The sequence below is a fragment of the Hippopotamus amphibius genome, chromosome 2 (assembly GCF_030028045.1).
Source record: "Hippopotamus amphibius kiboko isolate mHipAmp2 chromosome 2, mHipAmp2.hap2, whole genome shotgun sequence".
NCBI classification, from domain to species: domain Eukaryota; kingdom Metazoa; phylum Chordata; class Mammalia; order Artiodactyla; family Hippopotamidae; genus Hippopotamus; species Hippopotamus amphibius.
In genome coordinates, this window is record NC_080187.1 from 103,451,767 (window position 1) to 103,476,737 (window position 24,971).

The 24,971-nt window shown below is 43.2% G+C and overlaps 2 protein-coding genes across 6 annotated transcripts in view; one reads left to right on the top strand and one right to left on the bottom strand.

The window, feature by feature from the left end:
* Positions 1 to 413: 413 nt before the first annotated feature.
* On the top strand, positions 414 to 2,873 carry HMGB2 (high mobility group box 2). 2 transcript variants are annotated; one of them, XM_057725141.1, is made up of 5 exons: positions 414 to 554; positions 916 to 1,096; positions 1,342 to 1,487; positions 1,578 to 1,752; positions 2,324 to 2,873. In XM_057725141.1, the coding sequence occupies exons 2-5, from the start codon at positions 947 to 949 to the stop codon at positions 2,483 to 2,485; spliced, it is 633 nt and encodes a 210-aa protein (XP_057581124.1). In that variant the 5' UTR covers positions 414 to 554; positions 916 to 946; the 3' UTR covers positions 2,486 to 2,873. The 2 variants fall into 2 exon arrangements, with proteins under 2 accessions (XP_057581124.1, XP_057581125.1); XM_057725142.1 differs by having other exon boundaries at positions 448 to 578.
* Positions 2,874 to 10,635: 7,762 nt separating this feature from the next.
* Positions 10,636 to 24,971, bottom strand: part of GALNT7 (polypeptide N-acetylgalactosaminyltransferase 7) — a 130,951-nt gene continuing 116,615 nt past the window's right edge. For all 4 annotated transcript variants that reach the window (XM_057720237.1, XM_057720239.1, XM_057720236.1 and 1 more), the window contains 5 exons: positions 24,827 to 24,949; positions 21,296 to 21,514; positions 17,344 to 17,442; positions 16,553 to 16,681; positions 10,636 to 13,055 (listed from right to left, as the gene is read on the bottom strand). In XM_057720237.1, the coding sequence (XP_057576220.1) occupies positions 12,918 to 13,055; positions 16,553 to 16,681; positions 17,344 to 17,442; positions 21,296 to 21,514; positions 24,827 to 24,949 (708 nt within the window). In that variant the 3' untranslated portion in view covers positions 10,636 to 12,917. The remainder of the gene's footprint in view (positions 13,056 to 16,552; positions 16,682 to 17,343; positions 17,443 to 21,295; positions 21,515 to 24,826; positions 24,950 to 24,971) is intronic.

The window sequence follows — 24,971 nt, forward strand, 5'->3', positions numbered from 1 at the left end:
CTGGGCCGCGGGCCACGGCGCCCCGCCTCTGCCCCCTCAGCGCCCACATACTGAGCCCCAAGGCCCGCGACAAGGTATTTTTAAATCTGGCGGGGCTTCCCCCGCGGGCCAACCACGCCCCTCGCCGGCCGCCGCAGCCAGTCAGCGCCAGGCCCGCCATTTTTCAAACCCTCTTCCGGCCGCCAATCAGGATCGAGCAGCACATTCCTCCCCTGACCGGTTCTAACGGGTCTGGGAGTTAACGACCCGAGCGACCCACCGAACCTGCTAGGCTACGGCTGGGGGGACGGGCCTGGCGACACAACGACCAATAGGAAGCCGCCGTGGCGAGGGGGGGGGGCCTATCCGAGTTTGAATAATCCCCAGGGCCAATCGGAGCGGCGGGGGTGTGGCCTGTGGCCCGGCTCGTCAAGTTGCCGTGGCGCGGAGAAGTCTGCAAAACAAGAGGCGGAGGATTGCGTTAGCGGCAAACCAGTTCACGCCGGAGCCGCGGGCAGTAGCGTTGCGGTCGGACCCGGCCTCTGCGCGGGATTCTGAGGAAAAGCTACCGCCAGGCAAGAGCCCGTTCCGGGCCTGGGGTGCGTGGCCGGCCGGCCTCCTTCCCCCACGGCCGGCCCGGGCGCCGCGGCTCTCGGGGCTCGGGCCGGGGGCGGGCCGGGCGGGCCGGGCTGCGGAGGCGGGAAGCTCGGCCGGGCCCGGTTCGGGAGTGTTTTGAACGCGGGGCGCGAGGCGGCAGCTCGGAGCGGGACTCGCGGCGTGGAAGCCGGGGGGCTTTCCTGTCAGGAAGGGCCGGGCGGGGGCGGCGGGCCCGGGGGGCGGGGGAGGGGGGGACGGCGGGCCCGGGGGGTGGGGGGGCGGCGGCGTTTGGGCGGGAAGCCGCCCCGCCCGCCAGCGCCTGCCGCGCTCTCCCGCCAGGTGGACGCGCCGCCGCCGCCGCAGCAGCATCATGGGGAAGGGCGACCCCAACAAGCCGCGGGGCAAGATGTCCTCGTACGCCTTCTTCGTGCAGACCTGTCGGGAGGAGCACAAGAAGAAGCACCCCGACTCCTCGGTCAACTTCGCCGAGTTCTCCAAGAAATGTTCCGAGAGATGGAAGGTGAGCGCGAGGGTCCTCCCGCGGGCAGGTGGCCGTGGCTTTGAACTTCCCTCCGCGGCTGCCTCGCCCCGAGGGTTTATTCAGAGTTTCAGGCTCAGGACTGCGGGTGCTGGTGTGTATTTTCATACGACGGAAGCAGAATGCTCGTAACTGGGGACTGTGCGGCTCCGAAGAGGACCTCGCCCGTTTGGGGGTGGATACAGGTTTACAGTTCTGTCTTTTCACTGCGCTTTTCACGCCCACAGACCATGTCTGCCAAGGAAAAGTCCAAGTTCGAGGATATGGCAAAAAGCGACAAAGCTCGCTACGACAGGGAGATGAAAAATTATGTTCCTCCCAAAGGTGACAAGAAGGGCAAGAAGAAGGATCCCAACGCTCCTAAAAGGCCTCCGTAAGTTTTTTTTTTTTCTCCTTAAAAATCAACCGAATTGCCCCCACGAGTTTTCGTTTAGGTTATTACAGCTCTGTTCCTTCCTTTCAGATCTGCCTTCTTCCTGTTTTGCTCCGAACATCGCCCAAAGATCAAAAGTGAACACCCTGGCTTATCCATTGGGGATACTGCAAAAAAATTGGGTGAAATGTGGTCTGAGCAGTCAGCCAAAGATAAACAACCGTATGAACAGAAAGCAGCTAAGCTAAAGGAGAAATACGAAAAGGTGTGTTGTCTTAATTTTTTTTAAAGCGAAGTTGAAATCAGGTAGATGTTTTCTAAAGGAGTATGTTAGAAATAGGTATAAGCTGTTGAAAGTTGGGAACTTTACATAGTTCTGTGGTAATGGGTGTCAGCTTTGTTTTGAGAAGATCTAATGAGAGTTGTGTATTTAAGCAGTATAAGCTAATTGGAACCTCCTTTCTTTCGACTGAAACTGCTGTTTGAAGCATTGGTAGGTTGCTGCATTTAGACTCATTTGTAGTAATGTAGGTCCCTTAGTTGAGAAGAATGGAGGGCCAAATGTTTTATGTAGATACATCTAAAATGTGAAGTTAGGGGGTGGGCTGTGTGCGGTTAACAGATAATGGTAGTGAAAGTACTGACATCAATCTAATACACCCCCATTTTACATCATTAGCTTTCTAAGGCTTAGAGGGAACAAATGCTCTCAAAACCAAGTTTTAGACAGTCATCAGGGTTATTGGTCAATAATCTTAGATTGTTTACAACTTAGTGGTTTTCACAGTTGAGTAATGACACCGGATGCCAATTTTATTTTTTTGACAATATTTCAGGATATTGCCGCATACCGTGCCAAGGGGAAGAGTGAAGTGGGAAAGAAGGGCCCTGGCAGGCCAACAGGCTCCAAGAAGAAGAATGAACCAGAAGATGAGGAGGAAGAGGAGGAGGAGGAAGAGGAGGAAGATGAGGAGGAAGAGGAGGAAGATGAGGAGTAAATGGCTATCCTGTAATGATGTGTGTGGAGTGTGCGTGTGTGCTCAGGCAATTGTTTTGCTAAGAATGTGAATTCAAGTGCAGCTCAATATTAGCTTCAGTATAAAAACTGTACAGATTTTTTGTATAGCTGATAAGATTCATTGTAGAGAAAATACTTTTAAAAATGCAGGTTGTAGCTTTTTGAGGGGCTACTACATACAGTTAGATTTTAAAGCTTCTGATGTTGAATGTCTAAATATTTAATGGTTTCTTTAATTTCTTGACCTGTGTATGGTAGCACAGCAAGCTCATAGAAACTAGTATCAATAGTGAATTTTGGGTTTCCTAGAATAAGAATGTTGCATATTGTTTTTTTAAAAAAGTTTTGTAATAAAATTATGTATATTATTTCTATTGTCTTTGTCTTATATGCTAAATTAGCTTTTACTTTAGAAATCATGGTCTGGAACCATGTCAACTTTTTTTGTCTTTCTGCCTGATAGTTTTTAGACATGGCCGATTTAGTAAAATATTTGGTTAAAAGTCAAACATGCCCACATATTCATATTTACAAAGTGTTCTTTAAAAATCAGCTCTGGAATTTAATGAACTTTAAAAGTTTATGCAGTTTTATAGTTTATAGTTTTATGAGCAAGTTTTGTTCTTGTTATTTATGTTCATTTGTTAGATAACTTGTCCCTTTTTTTTTTAGCTGACATTTTTACCTTGAGAGAAACTTTCTTTTTAATACTAGGCAGAGAAGCTCATACAGTGAATCCATACCTAAAAACACATAAACTTTTAAAAACAGTAGTAACAGGATTTCATTTTCTGTTGGTAATGAACTAGTTTGGGATGGAATACCAAAGTGAATTTTGAGTTAGCTAATTCTTAAAAATCAGCGTGGTCTTAAGCCTATAATTCTGGGTAACTAACGCAAGAAAGCTTTTGAGATGGTTATTGTGATTTTCCATGACTAATTAGATGAAATTTTATTAGGATTTCTATTTACAGGTGAAAGCAGTTATTAAGAAATGCTCATTTGAGGAAGCAGTTGCTTGTATTTGAATTTAGATAACTTTAAAATAGTTACCAAGTTAGTGAAAGTTGGCCATCTGTTGGCTAAAAGATTATAGAAGAAACCTATTTGTTAATAGTTTCACAGTTAAACCTGACAATCTTGGTTACCTGTCAAGTTTTAAAAATAGAAGCCAAAGTTCTTATTACCCAATCATGGGAGCCATGGTTGTCTATCTTATGCCATATTTGGAATTATTTCTGACACAGGAAATACTAACCAAAGTTGTTAAATAGAAGCTAAGGTATTAGCATAATTCCCAGAGCAGATGGACTCAAGTAAAATCTTCAAACCTCTTAATGACTGCCCTCCATTAATCATACCACAATTGTTATTTTGTGGCTTTTGCTGGTTATAAAATGAAAACTAGTTTTATAAGTTTAAAAAGTATTTCCTGGTGTTAGGTGACTTAATGTTAAGAAACCAGGGGTATGGTGTTTTAGAGACACACCTAGGTCTGGATCCCAGTTCCCTAGCCCTACCAAATACTAGCTATATGGACTTTACCTCTGGGCTTCTTTCCATTTGTATATGGGGTCAGTACCTACTTTGCAGTGTTTAATGATTAAATGATAATATTAAAAAGTGTTTATGACAGTACTTAATACATAGGATAGATATTAAATAGGAGTTTTTAAAATTGAAATAAAGTCTGTTTCTTAAGAATTTCTGTATCAAAATTAGATCCATGAAGCAGACCTGTCAGTTTCCTTGTCACCTTTCTTTTTGGGAGTTTTGTGTCTGCTTTCATTCCTTCTTTAAATGAAATACATTTTAAATGTCTAAGCTAAGAATGACTAATTTTTTATTTTATTTTTTTATTGGGGTATAGTTCTTTTACAGTGTTGTGTTAGTTTTTACTGTACAGTGAAGTGGACTTGCCTGTGCTCTGCAGCAGGTTCTTATTAGTTATCTGTTTTATATAAGTATGTATATGTCAATCCCAATCTCCCAATTCATCTCCCCCTCCCGCCTGCCTCCCCGCTTTCCCCTCTTGGTGTCTAAGCTAAGAATGACTCATTTTTTAAAATCAAGAGCTGCTCCATAATCTCAGCATTTGAGATGAGTCCTCGTGTGGTATTTTCTCTGAGTGTGGATCAAAATTTGAAATACCCTTGTTTTCAAGACTAAATGACTTCAAGGGTAGTTACGTTGGAAAGCACTGAAATAGGGGTAAGGATCAAGTTCTATTCCAGGCGAGCCAGTATTGGGGGTGTGTTTATGACCCCCCCTTTTAAAGATAAGTCATACCTTGATGGTATAAAACAAAAGGGCTCTATAATGGGTAGTCTACAATCTTGATTTCCACCTACCAGGTTCTTCAGTAGGCAACCCCAATAATGCAGTAATTTATCCTTCAAGAGAGACTGAAGCACAGTAGTCATAGGTGCATATGTGTTAATATTACACAGAAAGAAGCTTGTTATATGTGTTGTTCTGCCCCTTAATTCTCATCATTTTAGATTCTTCTATTCGCACAACAGAACTGCCATATTCCATTAAATAGCCACCCACGTAGTTCCCCATTGAATAGATCATAATTTACCCAGTTCCCTAAAGATAGTTTTGGTTGCATTTTTTTTGTTTTTTTTTTTGCTTTAAGAGCAGCATTGCCATGAATATCCCTGTATATTTTCAAAAAATACTGTAAGTTTGTGCATTTAAAAATGTGCTAATAGCTAAAATCTGTACTTGGGACATGCTAGAACCTGCTCTCATGCTGTTAGCTTGCTGAAACCTTCCAAGATTGCTCTCAGAAGTTGTACTAATACCTGCTCCACAGCAGTGAGTGCCTATTTCCTCATCTCAGCAACATTATCATTCTCAAACTTCATAATCTTTGCTATTCTGATATGTAAAAAAATGGTTCCTCCTATTATGAATTCAGCATATTTTTACGTTAAAGAGCCATTTGTGTTTCCTGTGGTCTTCTGTCTCATTGGTCTTTATTAGTAATTTGTGGGGAATAAGGAAAAATGACCCTTTGTGACATGCATTGTGAATATTTTTCTCTTTGTTGTCTTGACTTTGCTTATGATGCTTGTTTTCACGCAAAGATTTATTTTTATTTAGGCAAATCTATTCTTTAGTGGAATTGGGAGGTCTTTCCCACTCAAAGATTATAAAAATTGTTTTGCTTTCTTACTTTTTATTATTATTTAATTAAATCTGATCCTTCTGGAATTTATTTTGGTGCAAGAACTGAAATAGGGTCTCAAATTTCTTTCCAGATGGTAGCCACTGTTTTTGGTCTTTTAACCTACAAAAGCTGGATTAGAGATCCTAAGGTCCCTTACATATCAAAGCAGTAACTTGCAAACTTGCTCAGTACTTGCTCAGTATGCCTTTTTGTGTTTTGCTTTGTAACAGCATCATTTACTGTAAGTACTAAACCATAACTTTGTTTTAGCCAAATATACTATTATCTTAAAGCTGACTTTCTCTTACATGTGCTGCTAAAAATGTACGAAGCAATGATTTTATTTCTTGGGGAATAGCAAGAAGAAAGCTAAAGGACCTGTTTTGCCAATGCATAAGATCCAGTCCTTTTAAAAATAAAACATCTCTTTCTAGAAATAAGGCATTTTTATACACCTTATGCCAGAAAGAGTAGGTGTTCTATAAACATGTAAACGTAAACACCCAGGATAAAGGGGACAACCATTGTTTAGCTCAGTCCTATTGCTGGATGGAAATGTGGGTCTAGGATTCCCAAATCTCCCAAATTGTCAGAATTCTAGATATTTAAAAAATGTGAAATCTGAATTGTAAATACTGGAAATGAAGTCAAATGTCAGACTCAAAGAAAACATGTCTGTAGGTAAGATTCTGTCAAGGGTCACCAGTTTGCCACTTCTATAAATTAGTGTAGGTAAATGTAGGATTATTAATAATATTTACTTGAGTTAGGGCTGTTGGTAAAAGTTTGTGTATAGGCCTCCCAACCAAGTGTTATTCTCCTAGTTGTCTAGAAACCCTTCTCGCCCTGATTGGAAACTCATCTAACTTCTTATCCTGTTGTAAAGATAAATATAGACATTGTCTCTGAGGTTTTGATGGAATATTGGGTTCCTGGGCCTTCTTTCTTCAGGACTTAGCACAGACCTCTCTTAGCCTCATCCTGGGAGTTATCTATAGAATAGCAGCTCAGGAGCACAATTAGTGTCACATTAAAAGGAAAAAAAATCTTTTAAGCAATATGTAGCATCAAATTTCAGAACTGGTCCAGTCTCCTTTATTCAGGAAGTCATGGCAGTCAACCAGGACAGTGACCTAGGGCATCGGGTAAGAGAAAGCAAAACTAATTCATTCACATTCATGTGTTAACTCTGATTCTCTACATTTTTGCAGTTAAAGATGAGATGGCTTATACAAAGAACAAACTGTATAAAATACAGACATACAAAAGGAAAAACCAAGTTATGAAAGAAATTAAGAGTGAGCTGATGAGTTCACGTTGGGAATCAGATCAGTTTGAACAGGGCTGTTTCTTATCAGTTTGGTAACATCAGACCCAGTGTGTAACCTTTCAGTTTCCTCAGGTGTTAAAATCAATTTTTTTTTTTTTTTTTTGAGCATTAAATGAGGTAGTACATCTAAGACACTTATCCTGATGGCAAGAAATAGTGAATAATAAATATTAGCTAAAAGTATGCATACCAATATGTATGTGTTAATAATATAGTTGCTATGATTAAAGTATCAGATTTACTTCCAAGATTCTTGACAGTCTAGGTGGAGAGGAAAACTAGTTATGTGGAAAGTACAACAGAAATTCCTCCCACAGGGCTCTGGGGATACTGAGTTCTGGATTTATGACCTTGACCCCAACACTAAATTTGGGAATTTGGACAAGTTATTTAACCTTTTTTTTTAATTGAAGTACAGTTGATTTACAATATTGTGTTTCAGTTATATAGCATAGTGATTCAGTTTTTTTGAATAAGTTATAAGATATTGGGTATAATTCCCTGTGCTATACAGTAAATCCTTGTTGCTTATCAATTTTTATGGATAGTAGTTTGTTAATCTCATACCCCTAATTTATCTCTCCCCTCTTCCCTTTCCCCTCTGGTATCCATAAGTTAACCTCTTATTTAATCACATATTATTTATCCACATATATTTGATTACATATAAATGTGTGACTTACTGTATGTTTTAGTTGCTTTTGATTTTACAAAAAGTATTTGCTGAATGAAGTCTTCTGGGAATTGCCTTTTTCACTCAACACTACCCTACTGGCTTGTTCATAACTAGTTCATTCACGTTCATTGCCTTGTAACATTCTGTCGTGTGATTATACCACGATTGATCCACTCTCATGTTGATGGGTATTTGGACTGCTCCTGGAGTTTTTGCTTTTATAAATGGCAGTGCTATAAAAATTGTGGTACAGGTCTCCTGGTTTTCAACTGTACCCCCCTCCAGTGACCTACCCTGTCAATTCCAGCTGTCTGGGCAGCCTCCTCAGCTCGTCTGAATCACTGGGGTTGGAGCTTCGCTTTCCTGTACTGTGGTTGGGAAAGTTCTCCAGACAGGCAGACAGGCATGCTGAGCCGGGGTTCACCCTGTGTGCTTCCTTCTCTCAAGTTATCACAGTCTGCTTTGCCCAAATCCTGAGAACAGCTGCTGCAAATATTTTGTCCAGTTTTATTGCTGTTTAGGACAGCAGCATACTGTTTAGGACAGTAACAATGACTGTGCTATGGCCAGATGAGGAAGTCTATTCATCTTTATTTTCTACTGAAAGTTTTAGTTTGGTTTTGGGCATTTAATCATTAAGACAGCTGGAGTCTCTTTGCTCATATCAAAAGCCCAAGAGAAATTTCATTTAAAGATAAAGAATGTTCTATCTTAGACATCCTTCCAGATGCACTTAGTTCTATCCAAGGGTTAAATGATAAATTAGACCACTGAAAACTACATTCTACACATGAATGGAGGGAGGTAGAGATAACTTGTTCCCTTGTGGATAACCATTTCAGCCCGTTTAAGTAGCTTAACTTATTAGCTTAAGTTCTCCAATTGGAAAGTGGAGGCAATGATATCCCACATATGAAACACAGGTACACAAAGACGTAGCCTTTATAGAGGGTCTACAGTGTAGCTGTCTTAGTTCTTCTGGTTAAAGACCAGTTTTAAGACTTTGAAACCAGATAACCATAGCTACCATTTATATTACCCTGACTGTGTGCTGAGAACTATTCTAAGCACTGTATGTTAACTTACACAATCCTAATAAAAATCTTATAAAATAGGCACTATTATTTCCCCTATTTTACAAACAGGTAAACTGAGGCATAGAAATGCATCAATAATTTGCCAGGGTCACACAAATAATGTGTAATGGAACAGGAGTTCAATTGCAGACAAGTCCACCATGTACACTATTCAGATGAGCAGACTGTAACATCATTCTGTTATGAAAATTAAGGTGCCCTCATCCCACCTCTGCTCAGACGCAGGCCCAAGGCCTGATTCGCTTACAAAACCGAAACACACCAACCACAGTTATAAACATTTAAAAATCTTGTTCTTTTTTTAATTTTTTTTTTTTTTTTTTTTTTTTTTGCCACACCACACGGCATGGGGGATCTTAGTTCCCCAACCAGGGATCGAACCTATGCCCCCTGCACTGGAAGCACACAGTCTTAACCACCGGATCACCCATGAGGTCCTCAAAATCTTAAAAGTGAGCTTGGCAAAGCAACTATTGAATTTAGCTTAGAAACAGCCCTTCTGTTAATCTCTACTCCCAGGAACAGTGCCCCCCAAATCATTCCCTCTGACTTTCGTCCATTTTTTGGCAACAGATTCTAATGAATCATATGCATTCTCATAGTGCTTGATACTTCTTTTTTTTGGAAATGTTCATTTAATTTCATCATTTATGTAAGAAAGACTTTCATTTTACTATCTTCTTTACATTCTGTACATTTTCTATCATTGTACAAAAGTTCTTATTCAAACTCTAAAATCATAATTATTTGTTGCCATAAGTATGTGACTGTCAAAACCAGTGTGTCTCAGTAACTGACTAAACCTGTGTTCTAGGAAAGTAACATTTGTTCACATGCTTGTGTGTATGTAAATCTTAAAATTTTATGGACTATAAAATGGACTCTCTAACTTGTGGTTTGGACATTAAAAAAATTTTTTTGGAGTATAGTTGCTTTACAATGTTGTGTTAGTGTCTACTGTACAGCAAAGTGAATCAGCTAAATGTATACACATACCCTCTTTTTTCTGGATTTCCTTCCCATTTAGTGCTCAGTACTACTAGAAGTGCTTTCACATGGATTAATAGTCACACATCCAATTACTGGCCTATTAGCCCTCTGGCTCAGGTCAGGTACTTGTCATGTTCTCCACTGAATTATAAGAGGATTTTTTTTCCTATTACGGTCTGTCCAGAAATGATGAAATATATTCCCAGATCCCTGTGAAAGGCTGTATCTTAGGAAATAAATGAGCCCCATTCACTCCAGTCTGGTGCTGTCACTTTTCCATGTTTTTCAGACGTAGCAGCTAAGAAGTGACGCCATGACAGCAGCCGAGTTTCCCAGACCAACACAGCCACTTCCTGGAAAGCTGGCAGGCACATCTTCTCTTGAGATATCACGGGTTGTGCTACAAGGTCCTACGGCCCATTTCTCCCTTCATTTTGGGAGGCTTCCCTTCTCCCTACTCACTTGATCGGTCAGGTTGTAAAGAATTTTGACTTAAATTTTTGCTTTCAATAGGCAATGGTATAGTAGAATACACTGCCAAGAAATATATATGTTGCTGGGATTGTTTTTTTAATTGGTAAGTAATTTTAAAAAATCTGCTACGCACAGGCAACCAGGGGCAAAAATAAGCCTTTACGTTTCCTTCTCAGATAGGCAAGCTCTGAGTATTCTAAGCACATTCTAAGCAGAATTCTAACCAACACTCAAGCAGATACTCAACATATAACCATGATTTATGATATTTTAACTCTTATGTTAGTGTATGTTGTAAACAGTAAAATCAAGTAATTATTTCAAATGCATGGTGTTTAGATATAGAAACGATTACAAGTACTATAAAAAACCCCATGGATTAAAATACAGTATTTTATTTTTTTCTCACCTAAAAAACAAGCAACCCAGAATTAAGATATACATAAACTTCTCAAATTTATCCCTAATAAAATTTTGAATATTTATACAATTTCTACAGAAACATACAGTGTATCAAAATCTGCATAAATCAAATTTATAAAATGTGTAGAAATGCATAGTGATATTATCAACTTACAAAGCAAGGATATGGGAATTATTTCCAAAGCAGCCTACAGTAGAAAATAGTCATTATGGCAGCAGCTTCTGATGTGTTTCGTGTTTGGTACGGTTTCTGATTTCAACATATAGAATTGTTTTTTATAGAGTATCTTAACAAATTGCACAAAATACCCATTTAAAATTGCCATGCACAGTTTATGTGCCACCTTTCTTAGGCCTATGCATAGTTAACAAGGTTATAATCTACTCAGAAAGGAAAATGGAGCCTATTCGCAAACACACAAGTAACTGAAGTATCAATTCTCTTAGTTTCTTATGTATAGTTAATTTATTTTGCAATTATGTAAGCATATAAATGTATTCCTTTTTAAACATCCCTAGAGAGATGAATGAAAGTTCAAATGGTTTATCAGAGATAGGTAGCAAAATACAAATTGACAATTCAAAAATTATAAATAAAACTGTTTAGGATGCTTAACTTTGACTCTCCAAATTTAAGAGCTAAGCTTGGAAGAAACAAATTTGTAGGCTTTTCTTTTAAACAAATGTAGGATTTTTTCCCTTTGCTTTTTTAAGCTTTAATTAGAGTTCCTTCCAGTAGTAGTTTGTGATTTCCTTCCATTGATCATGATCTCAGGATCAAAGATGCTTAATTTACTTGCCATTCCCTACCTCATCACTTCAAAAAACAATTTTTTTTTTGCATTCGACGTAGCATTTTAACCTTGTGGGTAATAAAAGACTATTTAGAAATTAAAATCAATTGACCACTTGAAGTATTTGGTTTTCCTCTAGTAGGTACTATCTTAATAAACACATTAATTCAAATGAGTCTTCTTTTCACTGGAAAAATACTAGTAGAAATATGCTTCCAAAAAAAAATAAGAAAAACGAGGGAACTTACAGATAATCTAACAGAAAGGAGTTCATATTTGTTACTGAATGGTATTTTTAAATAGCCTTTTTTAAAATTTAAAAACTGCAGGGAATTTCATGAAGATATAAAGGAAACGTCTATTCACTCTTGGCTTCATAAATTGCACAGCTTAGGTTATAACACACAGTAGTCTTGTAAGGCTTAATCCAACGAGGGTTTGGAAATTCTCACCTAGGTCTGAACAAACCTTTGATGTGCTTACAGTAGTACTTGGTTGTTTTTGTCACCCCCACTTCAAGGTTTCAAAACTGAGATTTATAGTTTTCTATGGTAACAGGGGATGGGGAAAAGTCAATCCCCAAAGTCAGGGGACACTTTTCCCTAGTTAGTAGATCCCCCCTGCTGCCTTAGGAGTTGGTACTGACAGAGAACACTGGGAATGCCAACAAGCAGGGGAGTTAATGCCGTCCAATCTTCAAACCCCATGGGATAGCCTTGGATGTTCCATCTTGTCATTTCTTTTTTCAAGCCATACAACATTCAATTTCAGAGCGAATGGTAGCACATAACTTCAGTTCTGAGCAGTAAAAGAATTCCTCAGGTGACCATTCCATCATTACCATCCTACAAATTGCATCAAAAGCTCCTGAAATATTATACCAAGAAATGAAAGAGGCACTAAATGTGTTGAAATTCACCTTTCAAAAAAGCAGCATGACTGTGAAGGAAGGCCACCTTGGCTGATAACCTGTGGCAGTGCTTCAAAAAGATGTAAAATTAAATAAAGACACAATAGGTTGATAATCACCAAGTTACATACGAAAGTCTGGTTACTCCAACCTTTTTTCAAGTGTGTTAAAAACAACAACAAAAAAATCAAACTGCCTTTCAGACCCCTGAGTGTAATCCCAAAAAAGACAACGATGCTTTTAACTCTGTTCTAAATAAAACAGAGCTAAATGCACAGATTACCAACATCATCTTAAAACAAAACAAAACAAAAAAGATGTAAACATCTACAAAGTTTAAGGTAAAAGCAGTTTTGTAAACAGTAACTGCAGATGATAATGTTATTGTAAAATCACAGTTTATCAATGTCCTCAGACTCCTCGAGAGCCTCTGGGTTTGGAGCTGTACAGGTAACAATAGTTGCAGCAGGTTTCAGGCGGTTTTCAGTCCTGTATAAATTTACGTGTCAGTAGGTAGGTTACTGGTTTCTTTCATTCCTTCTAAACACTATGGATGTTATTCATTTCCCACTTTTGAGTCGTTTTGCTGGAGTCGCAGTCGGACAGGAATACTTGATGGAGCACCTCTGAGCGATCCAAGCACTTCCCGGAAGGAATGTGGGTCAGCCTGTGCAGGTTCTGCAAAACACAGGGAAACACAGCGTTACAGCTGCACTTTGTGATGTCACTGACACTAGACAAAGTCACAGCCTGGCTTTCATATGAAGACGATTCAGGCGGACTGGGCAGGTCCGAACCAGCCACACCCCAGACTCCGTGTTTTTCTTGATCCTCAGTCTTCTACGTCCTTTTCTTGTTCAGTCATGATGTACTGCTAGTACCTCCAATTCAATACTTACAAACTTAAATTCACCATCTTCCCCTCCAAACCTGCTCCTCTACCTCCTCTCCTACTAATGACGATGCCAGCTTTCCCGTGCTCAGGACAGCACAGCTCAGGCTGCATTTCCCTCCTTCCTTCCTCCACGTCACTGGCTAGGGACGGACATCTGCAGTGGCTCTGGCTTGTATCCTTTCCCCTCCCCACCACCCTTGGCTTGGTCAAGCCTTCATCACCTGCTGGAAGCTCCTTCCATACAGCTCAGGGCTGCTCAGAGTGGGGTCATCAGACTAGCTAAGGCTGGGTCTGTGAGGTCGAAACTATTTCATAATAATACAAAGATCCATCTGCCTTTTTCATCTTATGGACATTTACGCTGATGGTGCAAAAATGCTTGGGCTGTAGCATCGATCAAGCAGTCCCATTCTCAGCAGCCACACACTCATAATTAAGAAAAAAAAGAAGCCAGTTTCACTTGAGAACGACCTTGACAAAGCAGAATAATGTGTTAATTTTCTTAAATCTTTACCCTATGAGATAGTGTGGAAAGAGTGAACAGCACGTGGGCAGTTGTTGGACCCCAGGGTTGAACGAACTCCTTCTCTCGTGGGATGTCATTCTGACTTGAAAGGACAACTGGCAGGCAGGTTACAATTATGCAAACTTGGGTCTGGAAGGACATTTTCCAGAAAATAAAGGGAGCCTGTTACTTCAAGGAAAAAACAATACAAAGCTGACAGTACTTGTTGCCACTGACAAAATTTGAGTTTTGGAAAACTTGTATCCATCATCATGGATCTGACAGCCTCACAAGATTTAAAATATTTTCTGATGAAATCAGTGGTTCTATTTGTGATTTGGTTATATTGTATGATGAAATGTGTCATCATTTGGAAGATGTGCATGACTTAGTGAGTGCATGTTTTCCAAATGAGCAGTGAAGTGATGTTACAGAAGATCCACTCAAAGTGTAAGACGGGGGGGGGGAGTCAAGGAAGGGAGGGAATATGGGGATATGTGTATAAAAACAGATGATTGAACTTGGTGTACCCCCCCGCAAAAAAAAAAAAAAAAAAGTGTAAGACAGACCAGTGGGTTCAACGCAACATAGGACAAAATGTTCACCAACAGGATTCCAGATTCCACGTTGCAAATAACTCTTAAAAAACTACCATCCACACACTTGTGGAGCACTGAAGAAGAACAGCCACAATTATCTGAGATGGCTTTTACATTACCCCTCGTTTTCCAACTGCATGTCTACGTGAGGCTGGATTTTCCTCAAATACACAGCTAAAACAACGCATCGTGTCAAACTAAATGCAGAAGCAGAATAAGAATCTGGATCTCTTCTATTAAACCAGACATTAAAGGCATTTGTGAAATTATAAAACACTGCCACTCTTCTCATTTTTAGCTATGAAAAATTGCTATTTTTCATTAAAAATGTTATTTATATTAACATGTAATAGGGTTATGATTGTTACTTTTACAGGAATACATACATAAATATTCACAACAATTCTCAGGTTTAATTCCCAATTTAGGAACTACTGTTAGCTGTAACCTCCACAGCACATCTGTCTGGGGAGCACGTCAGTGGGGTAAGAATGTACAGGGGGTTCAGAGACTGGGGGGGAGCAGAGTGAGAACCACTGACCGAGCTGGCCTCCTGGTCACCAGTCCATACCTGACAGTGTTTCTAGAATTACCTTCCTAAAAGTATCCACTGTTTCCTGTCACTGTGATCCTCAACTAATGTCAGTCACTCCCTAAAGCCCACATAACAAAGTTCCATGCCTTTCCCATGGAGACCATAGGGAACCGGACCAAACACGGTTCCTAGAATTTTCTATGCTTTGATGCCACGCCTCTGAGCCTCTGCTCACCCGTTTTCTCATTTATTCTTCATAAAAAGCCTTTTTATACCTCAAGACCAGGTGCAGTAATACTTCTTATGTGAAACTCATCAGAAATAACTCCTCCTGTTAATCTCTCTTTTGCTGTCCCCTATGGCATTTTGCTTATTTTTATTTCTGCATTTTTTTTCCTTCTCTGCCATTATAGTATGATGGGCTTTAGCTATTTTTTTAAGGGCCCCAGTGAATATTGAGTAATGTCTGATGCACAAACGGATGTTCAGTGCTGTGCCCTTCAAAATATCTAAAATATGTACATTCCATTTTTATCCATTCCTTCTTGTGTCACTTTGCATCTGCTAACCTTCTTTCACTAGTTTACTAATATTGTCCTTACTCACCCCTAGCCTTTTACTGCTGTTATTCATCTTTCTTTGTGGAAATAAATGTTCTCTTCTCTGGGGTTTATGTTAATCTTCTCCTTCATAACTTGTTATAAGAAAAATATCAGCAACTGACACATACTGACCACTTCATGGTAATTATCTAGACACACGATAACTGGGAATATCCAGCTGCGTCATAACATCATCACCATGTGGCAAACAAGTGTTTGCAGATGGAGAGGCCATCAAAACGGACACAAGATGCACAAAGTTGAGGGCTGCCAGGTTCTTTCAGTTTGGGGTGGCTTCCCCAACTTCTTGTTTCATAATAAACTGATTTATTTTAGGCAAGTCTAGACTCTGAAAATTATTCAGAAAACTATTAGTATGTTGGAATCCTCAACTTGGCACAGAACTCTTGACTATTCACAGCTGAAACAGAAAAACTGCTCTCACAGAGTCAAGTGAAGAACTAAACATGACCTTTAAAACAAGCAACAGGCGACATGTATCCTGTTGCATTTAGCAAACAGCCATGAGGAGAAGCTGTGAAGGCCTGGAGTCCAACACCTTATTTGTTCGTCTCTACCCCCACCTGCTGGACAACAGGCAGCAATATTTTAAAAGTTAAGGAAATAAAATGCAAAAATAAATGCAATATTCTCTATGTGTCATATGTAGGTATAATTATATATTATATGCAATTTTAATGAATGACATAATAATCTTTTAGATTAAAATGATCAGATTTTGATATTATAACAATGGTGATGATTGCCTCAGGGAACACTAGTTTTCCTGTGTTGATAAATTAGCAGTGGATCTGCGTGGACACCGGGTGGCCTCCTTCCATGACATTACTACACCAGGGAATAAAAGTGATGCTTTGATATGGAACGAGTCACTAGTGCTCAGGAAAACAAATGAGTAAGTGAGAGGGAAATGCCAGTCACTGTGAATGCAGGTTTTAAGGTTTATACGTCTAAATTCCACACGGTAGGGGTTACTGAAATGAAACAGCATCTATTTCAGAACTGAAATGCAAAATACCTTGAAGTACTGCCACTCCTTAAATTCATTCAGATTACAGTGTGTAATCATAATTTTGGATCCATCAGGCCCCTTCGTCAAACACTGGTCATACTGCATGAGCTGATTGGCTTCGTTGATTCGGAAAAGCTGTTAAAAAAAAAAAAAAGGAAGAAATGTAACTCATAATTAAACTCAGTGACTATCCTATTTCTCTATCATGTTTCTGTACGTTCAGAACCGTAAGTCCAAAGACAGGAATTGCTGGTTGTGAAGACCCCTTCTAACTCTTAAAGGATTATGTTCTTTAGCCTGTTAGATAGAGAATGGGTCATTAACACATTAATTTTGTACTAACATGTCAGAAAATGAAAACGTGGAAGCAGACCTGAAAATGTTTCACAATCTAAATTGGAGACAAATACTCACATAAGGAAGTAAGAAAATATGCTAGTGAAATACGCATGACTCAACAGCATCCCAGCTTATTGGGGGTAAGATGTGGATACTGAACAACATCTGCAAATAAAACTGCTAGGGAGCTAGGCTTACAGAGTTACCCACTCATGCAAGAATATATTCTAATCTTTTGTTAAGACATCAATTCTAGATTCTGGTTGCTTAGGTGAAAACCAATACTGCAATTATCCCTGCATTTAAGTAAATATTTCAGCTCTGTCAGTTTTTCACAGAATGTTTTCCTTTACCAAACAATCACAATTGCCAAACTGAAAACCAGGCTAAACCCTGCGCCTGGTCCGCGCGGCTGCTCCCAGTGCAGACGGACTGGATCGCGAAGCCCGGCTGTTTACCTGATTCCCGCCCATCCTGTGGCAGGGACCCAGCTCAACAAAGCCTCCGTTTGTCTTCCCCATGCTGTCAATGCAGTACACAGTTTCAAAGCCTCTGATCTAAAAAAAAGAAAGAAAGAAAAAAATGAACAGAGAACCACAAGGTTAAGATTCCAATAAGCTCTCCACGGCATCAGAAAGCTTAGTGTTAAAGCCGCAGTCCACGTGGAGGGCGGGGTTAGTGCAATGCCGGGTCCCTACTGTCCTGTCAGGCCTTGAGGAACTCAGAGCTACGATCATCTCCAAAACCACTTATGGTCTTGAGGTCAACACTGGAATGGGCTCATTCCAACTATGGGTCTTGGCCTACAGATTTCGATAAAATACCACAGAACAACAACAACAAAAAGGATTAAAAAGATACCATTAGTAATATTTCGGATTCATGGTCATTCACATGAATGAGAAGCAAAGAGAACAAAGAGACCTGACCACAGCGGTCACACACAGCGGCCCTTGTGTCTAGACCGGAAGTGAACTTGGGACATAAGGCTTCCACTCCTGGGAGCTGCCTCCAGGGGCCTGGGGGTGGGGGGTGGGAGTGGGGGGCAGAGGCTGTGGCCAGCAGGCCGAACAGTGAGGCTCCTCTCTGACCATGGAGTGCAGCAAACATGCGTTTCCATCTTTGGAATGCACATTTTGTAAAAACCAAAAAAACAACTTTTTCCTTTTTGGAAATATTACAGATTTATATCTCAATTATAAGTTAGTATTGTATTTGGATAAAATGTTTTATTCATTCCTTCGGTCAGCAAACACTGACTGAGCAGCCAGGATGGCAAAAGCTTTAAAGAGAAGCAAGTCCAGGACCAAGCCGCCCCCCCTCCCCCCCCCGCCCCCCGCCACTCACCCGCTGTCTGTGGGGGGAGGGGGGAAGGGGAGGGAGCTTAGCGTCCATTAGGATGCGGGGAGCGCTGGAGGCCGCCCCAAGGAGAGGAGGGGCCAGGGGTTCACCCTGGAAGGTGCAGGGAGGGTGGAGAAGTGGCTTGGGAGGCGCAGGGGCCAGAGTGGGCAGGGTTAAACCGAACACGTGTTCAGCGTGAGGCTGCAAAGGGAGGACGGAACATTCCATCTGTTCACTGGCTCACGCTTTAATTTACTCGTCAGCTATTACGTGAGTGCTGTGTCGGGCAGGTTGAAGGCTCTGATGCTCCAGTGAACGAAATACGGATCCTCACCCCAGGGAGCTTACGTACCCTCTAGGGAGGGAAAGAGAATATAAGCAAAGCCATAACAGGCATATGAGAGAGTGGTAAGAGAGAACCGCGGAGAAAAGACAGAGGAGCAAGCTGGGAGGTGGGAGTGTCTGGGGGCACGAGGTGCACAGAAGGCCTGGCCTCGCCTGCAGACGCTGCCTCTGCTTCCCCGGGGAAAGCGTATGGGCGGAGGGAAGAGCAGGGCCGGGGCGAGCCTGCGGGAGGAGGACCAGGGGGGAGGCCGGCCGGGCTGCGGGGCAGTGGTGCGTGTAGCAGCAGGTGAGGCGGGGGGGCGGCTCTGCCCCCCACCCCGAGGAGTGCACGGGGCCTCCCCGCAGCGCTCAAAGCGAGGAGTGACCGCCGTGTGGACAACAGGCTGGGGGCAGGCAGGGTTCGTCTCAGTGGTGTGGTGGCTTAGAGCAGGGTGAGGGACGGTCAGTTTCTGGAACTGGGTGTGTGGAGTGTGAGAGGAGACGACTCAAAAACGACTCCAGAGTTTCGGGCCTGAGCCATCTGCACAGGTGGGAGGAGGAGGGGGAGTTCATCACATCCTAGTCGAGCTCACCAAGAGAATTCATGCCTTCCGCGTAAAAGGCACTAGGTAACTGAGGTGTTCTCCAGAGCGGAAGATAAACCAAAACGCGGTAGGGACTCCCAGGGGCTTTGGTCTAGCTGGGAGTTAAACACTATTAGTTGAAATAGAATACAGAGGTGAAATGCAGGACAGACTGCTGTTAAGACAGAGATGCAGGGGACTTCCCTGGTGGTGCAATGGTTAAGAATCCACCTGCCAACACAGGGGACACAGGTTCCATCCCTGGTCCGGGAAGATCCCACCTGCCGCGAAGCAACTAAGTCCATGCACCACAACTACTGAGCCGGAGTGCTGCAACTACTGAAGCCCTTGTGCCTAGAGCCCATGCTCTGCAACAAGAGAAACCACCACAACGAAGAGTATCCCCTACTCACCACAACTAGAGAAAGCCCACGCACAGCAACGAAGACCCAACACAGCCAATAAATAAATAAATTAATTAATTAATAATAATAAAAAAAAAGTGCAGAGGGAGAGAAAGAGCACGTCCTTCTACCGAAACTCTAAGTGCTGGGGCTCCTTAGGGGCAGATCCGGCCTCTATTCTGTCTGTATTTTTCTCCTTCAGTCCCCTGAAACACTCTACCTGCTGCTGGCTCCATATATACATCTTTAGATGCACGTGTTGCCTCCTTTCTGAGCCTTAGATCTCCTGGATGGCCCTGTGGGGTGTCTGCCGGGCCTTTTGTGCCCTCCTGACCCTGCCTGGCCCCTCCCCACACACCCCCTCTGCCAACTTCCCCACCTTGGTGGCCACCAAAACCAATACTCAAATAAAACTAAACTAGCTGTCCTCCTGACCCACATCGTCCATCACCTGCCTGTCGGGGACCTGCCTCCAGATGAACTACGCATCCTGACGGGGGCTGCATCCCACCACCTCCACCATCACCACCCCGTCCAAGCCATCATCACCTCTCCCTGGAATGAGCCCACTGCTTCCTAACCTGCATCCTTGTTTCCGCTCTCAGTCCCCACTGCAGGGTGATTAAAAACTAAAGCACAAATGGAATCATGTCACCTTTCTGTTTAAAGCCCTCCTCTGGCCTCCCACCCTCAGGAGGATGGCCGCCCTCTCCACCTTCCCCTCTACCTTATTTCACCTCCTCTTTTCCGCTTATCAAACACGCAAAGCCTTTCCCGGCTCAGAGCTTCCCAGTGTACCGTCTTCCTTACTTGGAGCACCCTTTCCTGGCCCTCTGATTCACTGGCTCCTCATCATTCAGATTTCAGACCCACCATCATCTGCTCCGCAGAGAAGCCTCCCTTACCCGGTCCCTAAGCCCTCAGGAACACCACCTATTTCCTTTGTAGCCTTTTCCAATCATCTGTCATTACATTCTTTATTTTCTCTGTTTCTCTCTGCCCCACTAGTACACAAGTTCCCTGAAGAGAAGGTCCTTGCTTGTCACATTTTCTGTCTAGAAGAGCGACTAGCACCTCGCAGGCCCTCAACCACCATTTGTCGAAAACATAAGTAAGCAAAGGCTCGTGGTTGAAAGCTTAATGCACCCGTGGGGCAGCAGATAAGGCGCACGCGTGGGTGCATTCCGAAAGGAGGCTACAGAGGCAAGTTTGAAGAAACGAAGAGATGGCAACACAGATCAAGGCCTTTGGGTCTCACTGTTTCCAGTTACCCTCACTGTCTAGGTGCCTGTTGCACATGGGGCCTCCGAGTAGGTCACTGGGATACGGAGGTGAGCAAGGCCTCAGGACCCCTACACATGGCGATTCTGAGTTAGGAGAAGATGGCAGGCCTGAGTCTTGGGATGAAACGGGAAAGCACAGAAAGGCTTTTCGGTGTGGGTGATCTCCACGTGGACACCAGTAGGGTGGGTAAGAGTTTGCCAAGGAAGGGAGTCGGGTCAGGGGAGGGAGGAGGCAGGAGCTAGAGGAAGCAGACAGCTTTCTGAGCAGAGCTGACAGGAGAGACCCGGGGTGGGACCCCTGTCGGCACAGGGGACCTGTCTGGTGGGAAGGCTGGGAGGTTAACACAGTTTTCCACCAAACTTTCCCCCCAAAATTCTTCTCTCTCCTCCAACATTCCCATCTTGCGCTGCTTTCTCCCAAGCTCAGTCTCCAAACACACACACTTTGAGATCTGACCACCAGCTGATACTCACTTCTCCCCAGTCGACATTTTTGGGCGGCAGAGGGTAGTGTGAGGTGATATCATAAGCTATTTCTTCCATGAACCATTTGAAGCTTTTGCAGTTGTGATCTTCTCGAAATTTCTTTAGCTCTGATATATCCCCATAGGGTAATGCCTTTGATTCAGGGCGACTGGCGTAGAAGTAGTCTTTATACTCGTCCCACCAGACCTCTACAACTCTGACATAATTCTGGGAAAAAGAAGATGAGTGTCATTATAAAAAACAAAAATATCTGTACTGTCATAAACAGCCTCTCTCAGACATAGGAGAGATGACCAATATATGACAAATTTGTTTCAACAAAACCCGATATGTAATTAAGCAAATACAAGTGAGCTCATGACCCTGGCAAGTCACTGTCAGGCATGTTCAACCAGAGTGATGGACACAGAATCTGGTGTCACTGTGCTGAAGGTCATATACTCTAAGATAATATGTTCTCTCCTGCTGATGGAGCTGAGTGCAGTGGGTTGATGAAAAGAGGCTGGCTGGCTGGCACCGACCCCCTCCCCCCCCACCCCGCAATTCCCCCAACAATCTCCTCTCTGAGGACCATGCTGCTGACAAGTGCAGTGGCGGGTCTCACGTCAGAAACCATCGGGAAAAACAACAGCTCTGCTCAAACACATTTCTGCAGGCGGCTCTGCCGGACTTGTAACAGCTATACCTGAACCACTTCACTGTAGCTCAGGATTAAGTGGATGTTTTCCCCAGGTGATGCATTTTGAAAAGCAACTAAAGAACAATCAAGTCTATTGACATGTGATAACTGACAAAGATCTAACTTCCACTGTTTCGCTGAAAGAGCGTGCGCAGGCATGATGGATGTGGTACAGACCCAATGAGGCCCCTGCGCTTGGATGTCACGCGGCAGCAAACTTTTTTTTTTTAATGTTTATTTTATTTGTTGCGCCGGGTCTTAGTTGCAGCAGGCAGGCTCCTTAGTTGTGGCTCACCTGCTCCTTAGTTCTGGCACCAGGGGAGTCCCAAGCAGCAAACTTTATAAAGAGCCTGGGAGGCAGTCTTTTCGGCTGGGTGGGTTTCTGCTGCAACTAGTCACCTCTGCTGCCGCAGTGAGAAAGCAGTGCAGGGACCATGCAAACAAAGAGCAGAGCTGGATTTTACTAAAAAAGGATGGATTTGGCCCGTTGGCTGAGGTGGCTAACGGTTTTACATCAGCAGCAGGGACATCTAGTGTTCAGATTAAATTTTTTCTTGGCTACAATTACCGAAGGGCGCACGCCTGGCCACGGGCATGTTGCTGCAAAAGCCCGTGGGCTCAAAAAGTTTTAAGTGGCAACCTCCTGAAAGAACACAATATTATTGCTAAACATTTTTAATTCTTGTAAATCTGTCCAAAGTTAGACACAGTCCATGTCTTCCAGGTCCTCATGAACCTGAAGAATCAAGTGCACACGCATAAGGTTACAGCATCAAAAAGGAGGAGCGTTTAACTATCTGGGATGGAGGGGTCGGGGGTGGCTCCGTCCTGAAGGAGCGGTCAGCCAGGCGGGACGGGGACTTGGGGCAAAAAGCGACACAAATGTGTGACAAATCATGGTGCGTGTGGAGCCCTGAAAGAGATCTATCACCACAGCTCGAATGCAGAATTCACTGAGAGAAAAGCTGCCTGTTTCCTCATTTTAAGCTGAGAATAATTAAGAAGTTAACTTGTGTGAAGCATTTGATTAGTACCCACTAAGCACTCATGAAGGGTTAGCTATGTGTGATACTACTGTCTGTTTTCAAGGACTCTGCATGTCACCCCTGAGCTGACAGCCATCCAAAGGGTCTACTCAGGCAGCAGACATCCGATTCAGATTTCAGGGGAATAACCCACGTGGGGAGTTGGAGGTGGCCTGAGGGGTGGGACTGAGGGTAGAGAGCTGGTGGGGTCTAGTGAGCACCCACGGGAGGCCCGAGGGCCTGCGCTGGACCGGGGAAGAGTGGACCCAGGAGGTGTGCAGGAGGCAGCGGCTTGGTGAGGCGGGAGGTGGGGAAGGGGCCACCTGTCCCCCAGTCTCAGGGGAAACAGGAAAAGGAACCACCCCTGAGGGAAAGTTAAAAGCTCAGCTGTGAAAACTCTGAGGGCCATCTAAGAGGAGGGCTCTAGGGACTTGCCTGGCAGTCCAGTGGTTAGGACTTCTCGCTTTCACGGCCAAGGGCGCAGGTTCGATCCATGGTCAGGGAACTAAGATCCTGCATGCCACTTGGTGCCAAAAAAAAAGGGGGGGGGGGGGCGGGGAGGTTCTAGAAGACAGCTGACTATAAAGGTCTGCAACTCAGAGAAGACCACCAGCTGGAGGAACAGCCCCGGAGGGTGGAGGGGACGCGCAGAGGTGGAGGACAGAAGGCGCTGGTGAAGGCTGCCTTTGCTGGTTACCTTGACAGTGGTGAGGGTTCCCCTCTCATCTCTTTTTCTTTTCCCATAGCACAGGGCTTCCTGAACCGACCTGACTTTTTCATCAGTTCTTCGTGATTGTGGGGTGGACTCCAAAGGCGGGTTTTCTTCCTACAAGGCCGTCGGGCCTGGTGTTAACTGGGTGCTATCTCTGTCTTACTGTGGATATGTTAATCTCGTCCCCTTCGTGTTGGTGCTCCATTTGGCCATTTCTAAGATAATCTGGTCACAGCACTGTGTTGGTTCTTAAAGCCTAGTCTCTGCTTCTGTTATCTATTCCTTTTGGGGAACGGTCCCGAGTTGCATCTGTAGCCAAAAATAGACTTCCTTCTGCTTTTGACTTGGTTAAGGGCTCCAGAAAATGAAGGACACCACAGGCACATGCTCTTAGAGTCTATGAAAGGCGCCCGAACAAAGGGCTTCTCAGTTGTTCCATCAAGGAGAGAGGCCATCGTCCTGCCAGCAGCAGTGGGGCTGTGGCCTCTGTGTGAAGCTCTCCTGGTTTGTCCCTTGTTTGAGGAACAAAAGTTATTTACCTTTTGCAAGCGCTGTTCAAAAATGCGCTTTTGTTTATTATACAAACTTCCATCGTAATTACTTTACTTTTGAAAAGCCAAACAAAAATAGTGTTTTACTCAAGTGTGAATAACAGAAGTTGGTATTTTCCTTTCGACCACTTTCCTACATGGTGTCAAGTTTTAAAAATTCGAGATATCTTTTTAAAAAAATTTTTGTTGAAGTATAGCTGATCTACAATGTTGTGTTCATTTTGGGTGTACAGCAAAGTGAATCATACAGGTATCCACTCTTTTTTTAAGATTCTTTTCCCATATACGCCATTATACTACATTGAGTGGAGTTCTAAAATTTGAGATATCCTGATGGACAACATTCAATATAGGAATTGTAATCAGAGTGGGATACAAGGAATAATCTCAAAAAACAGTAAGACGTTTCACGAACAAGGCTAGCCTAGGTGAACAGGGAGAAGCTGAGTGGCCACTTCAAAGATGTCACCCGGCCAGCGCGTTGACGTTAAGTGGCCACGAGGCACATACATGTTAGCTGCCTAGCCTCCCCACTTCTCCCCGAAGACTCACCTTTAGGGTAGGAGACGAGCCCACGTAGACCGGGGGAGGGTTCCCTTGCCAGCCCTCCAGACGGTAGATGTGCCCCACACGGGAACAAGGGACAAACAGCAGTTTGCCCCCGCACTGCCAGATCTGTCAGGAGAGACACACGTGG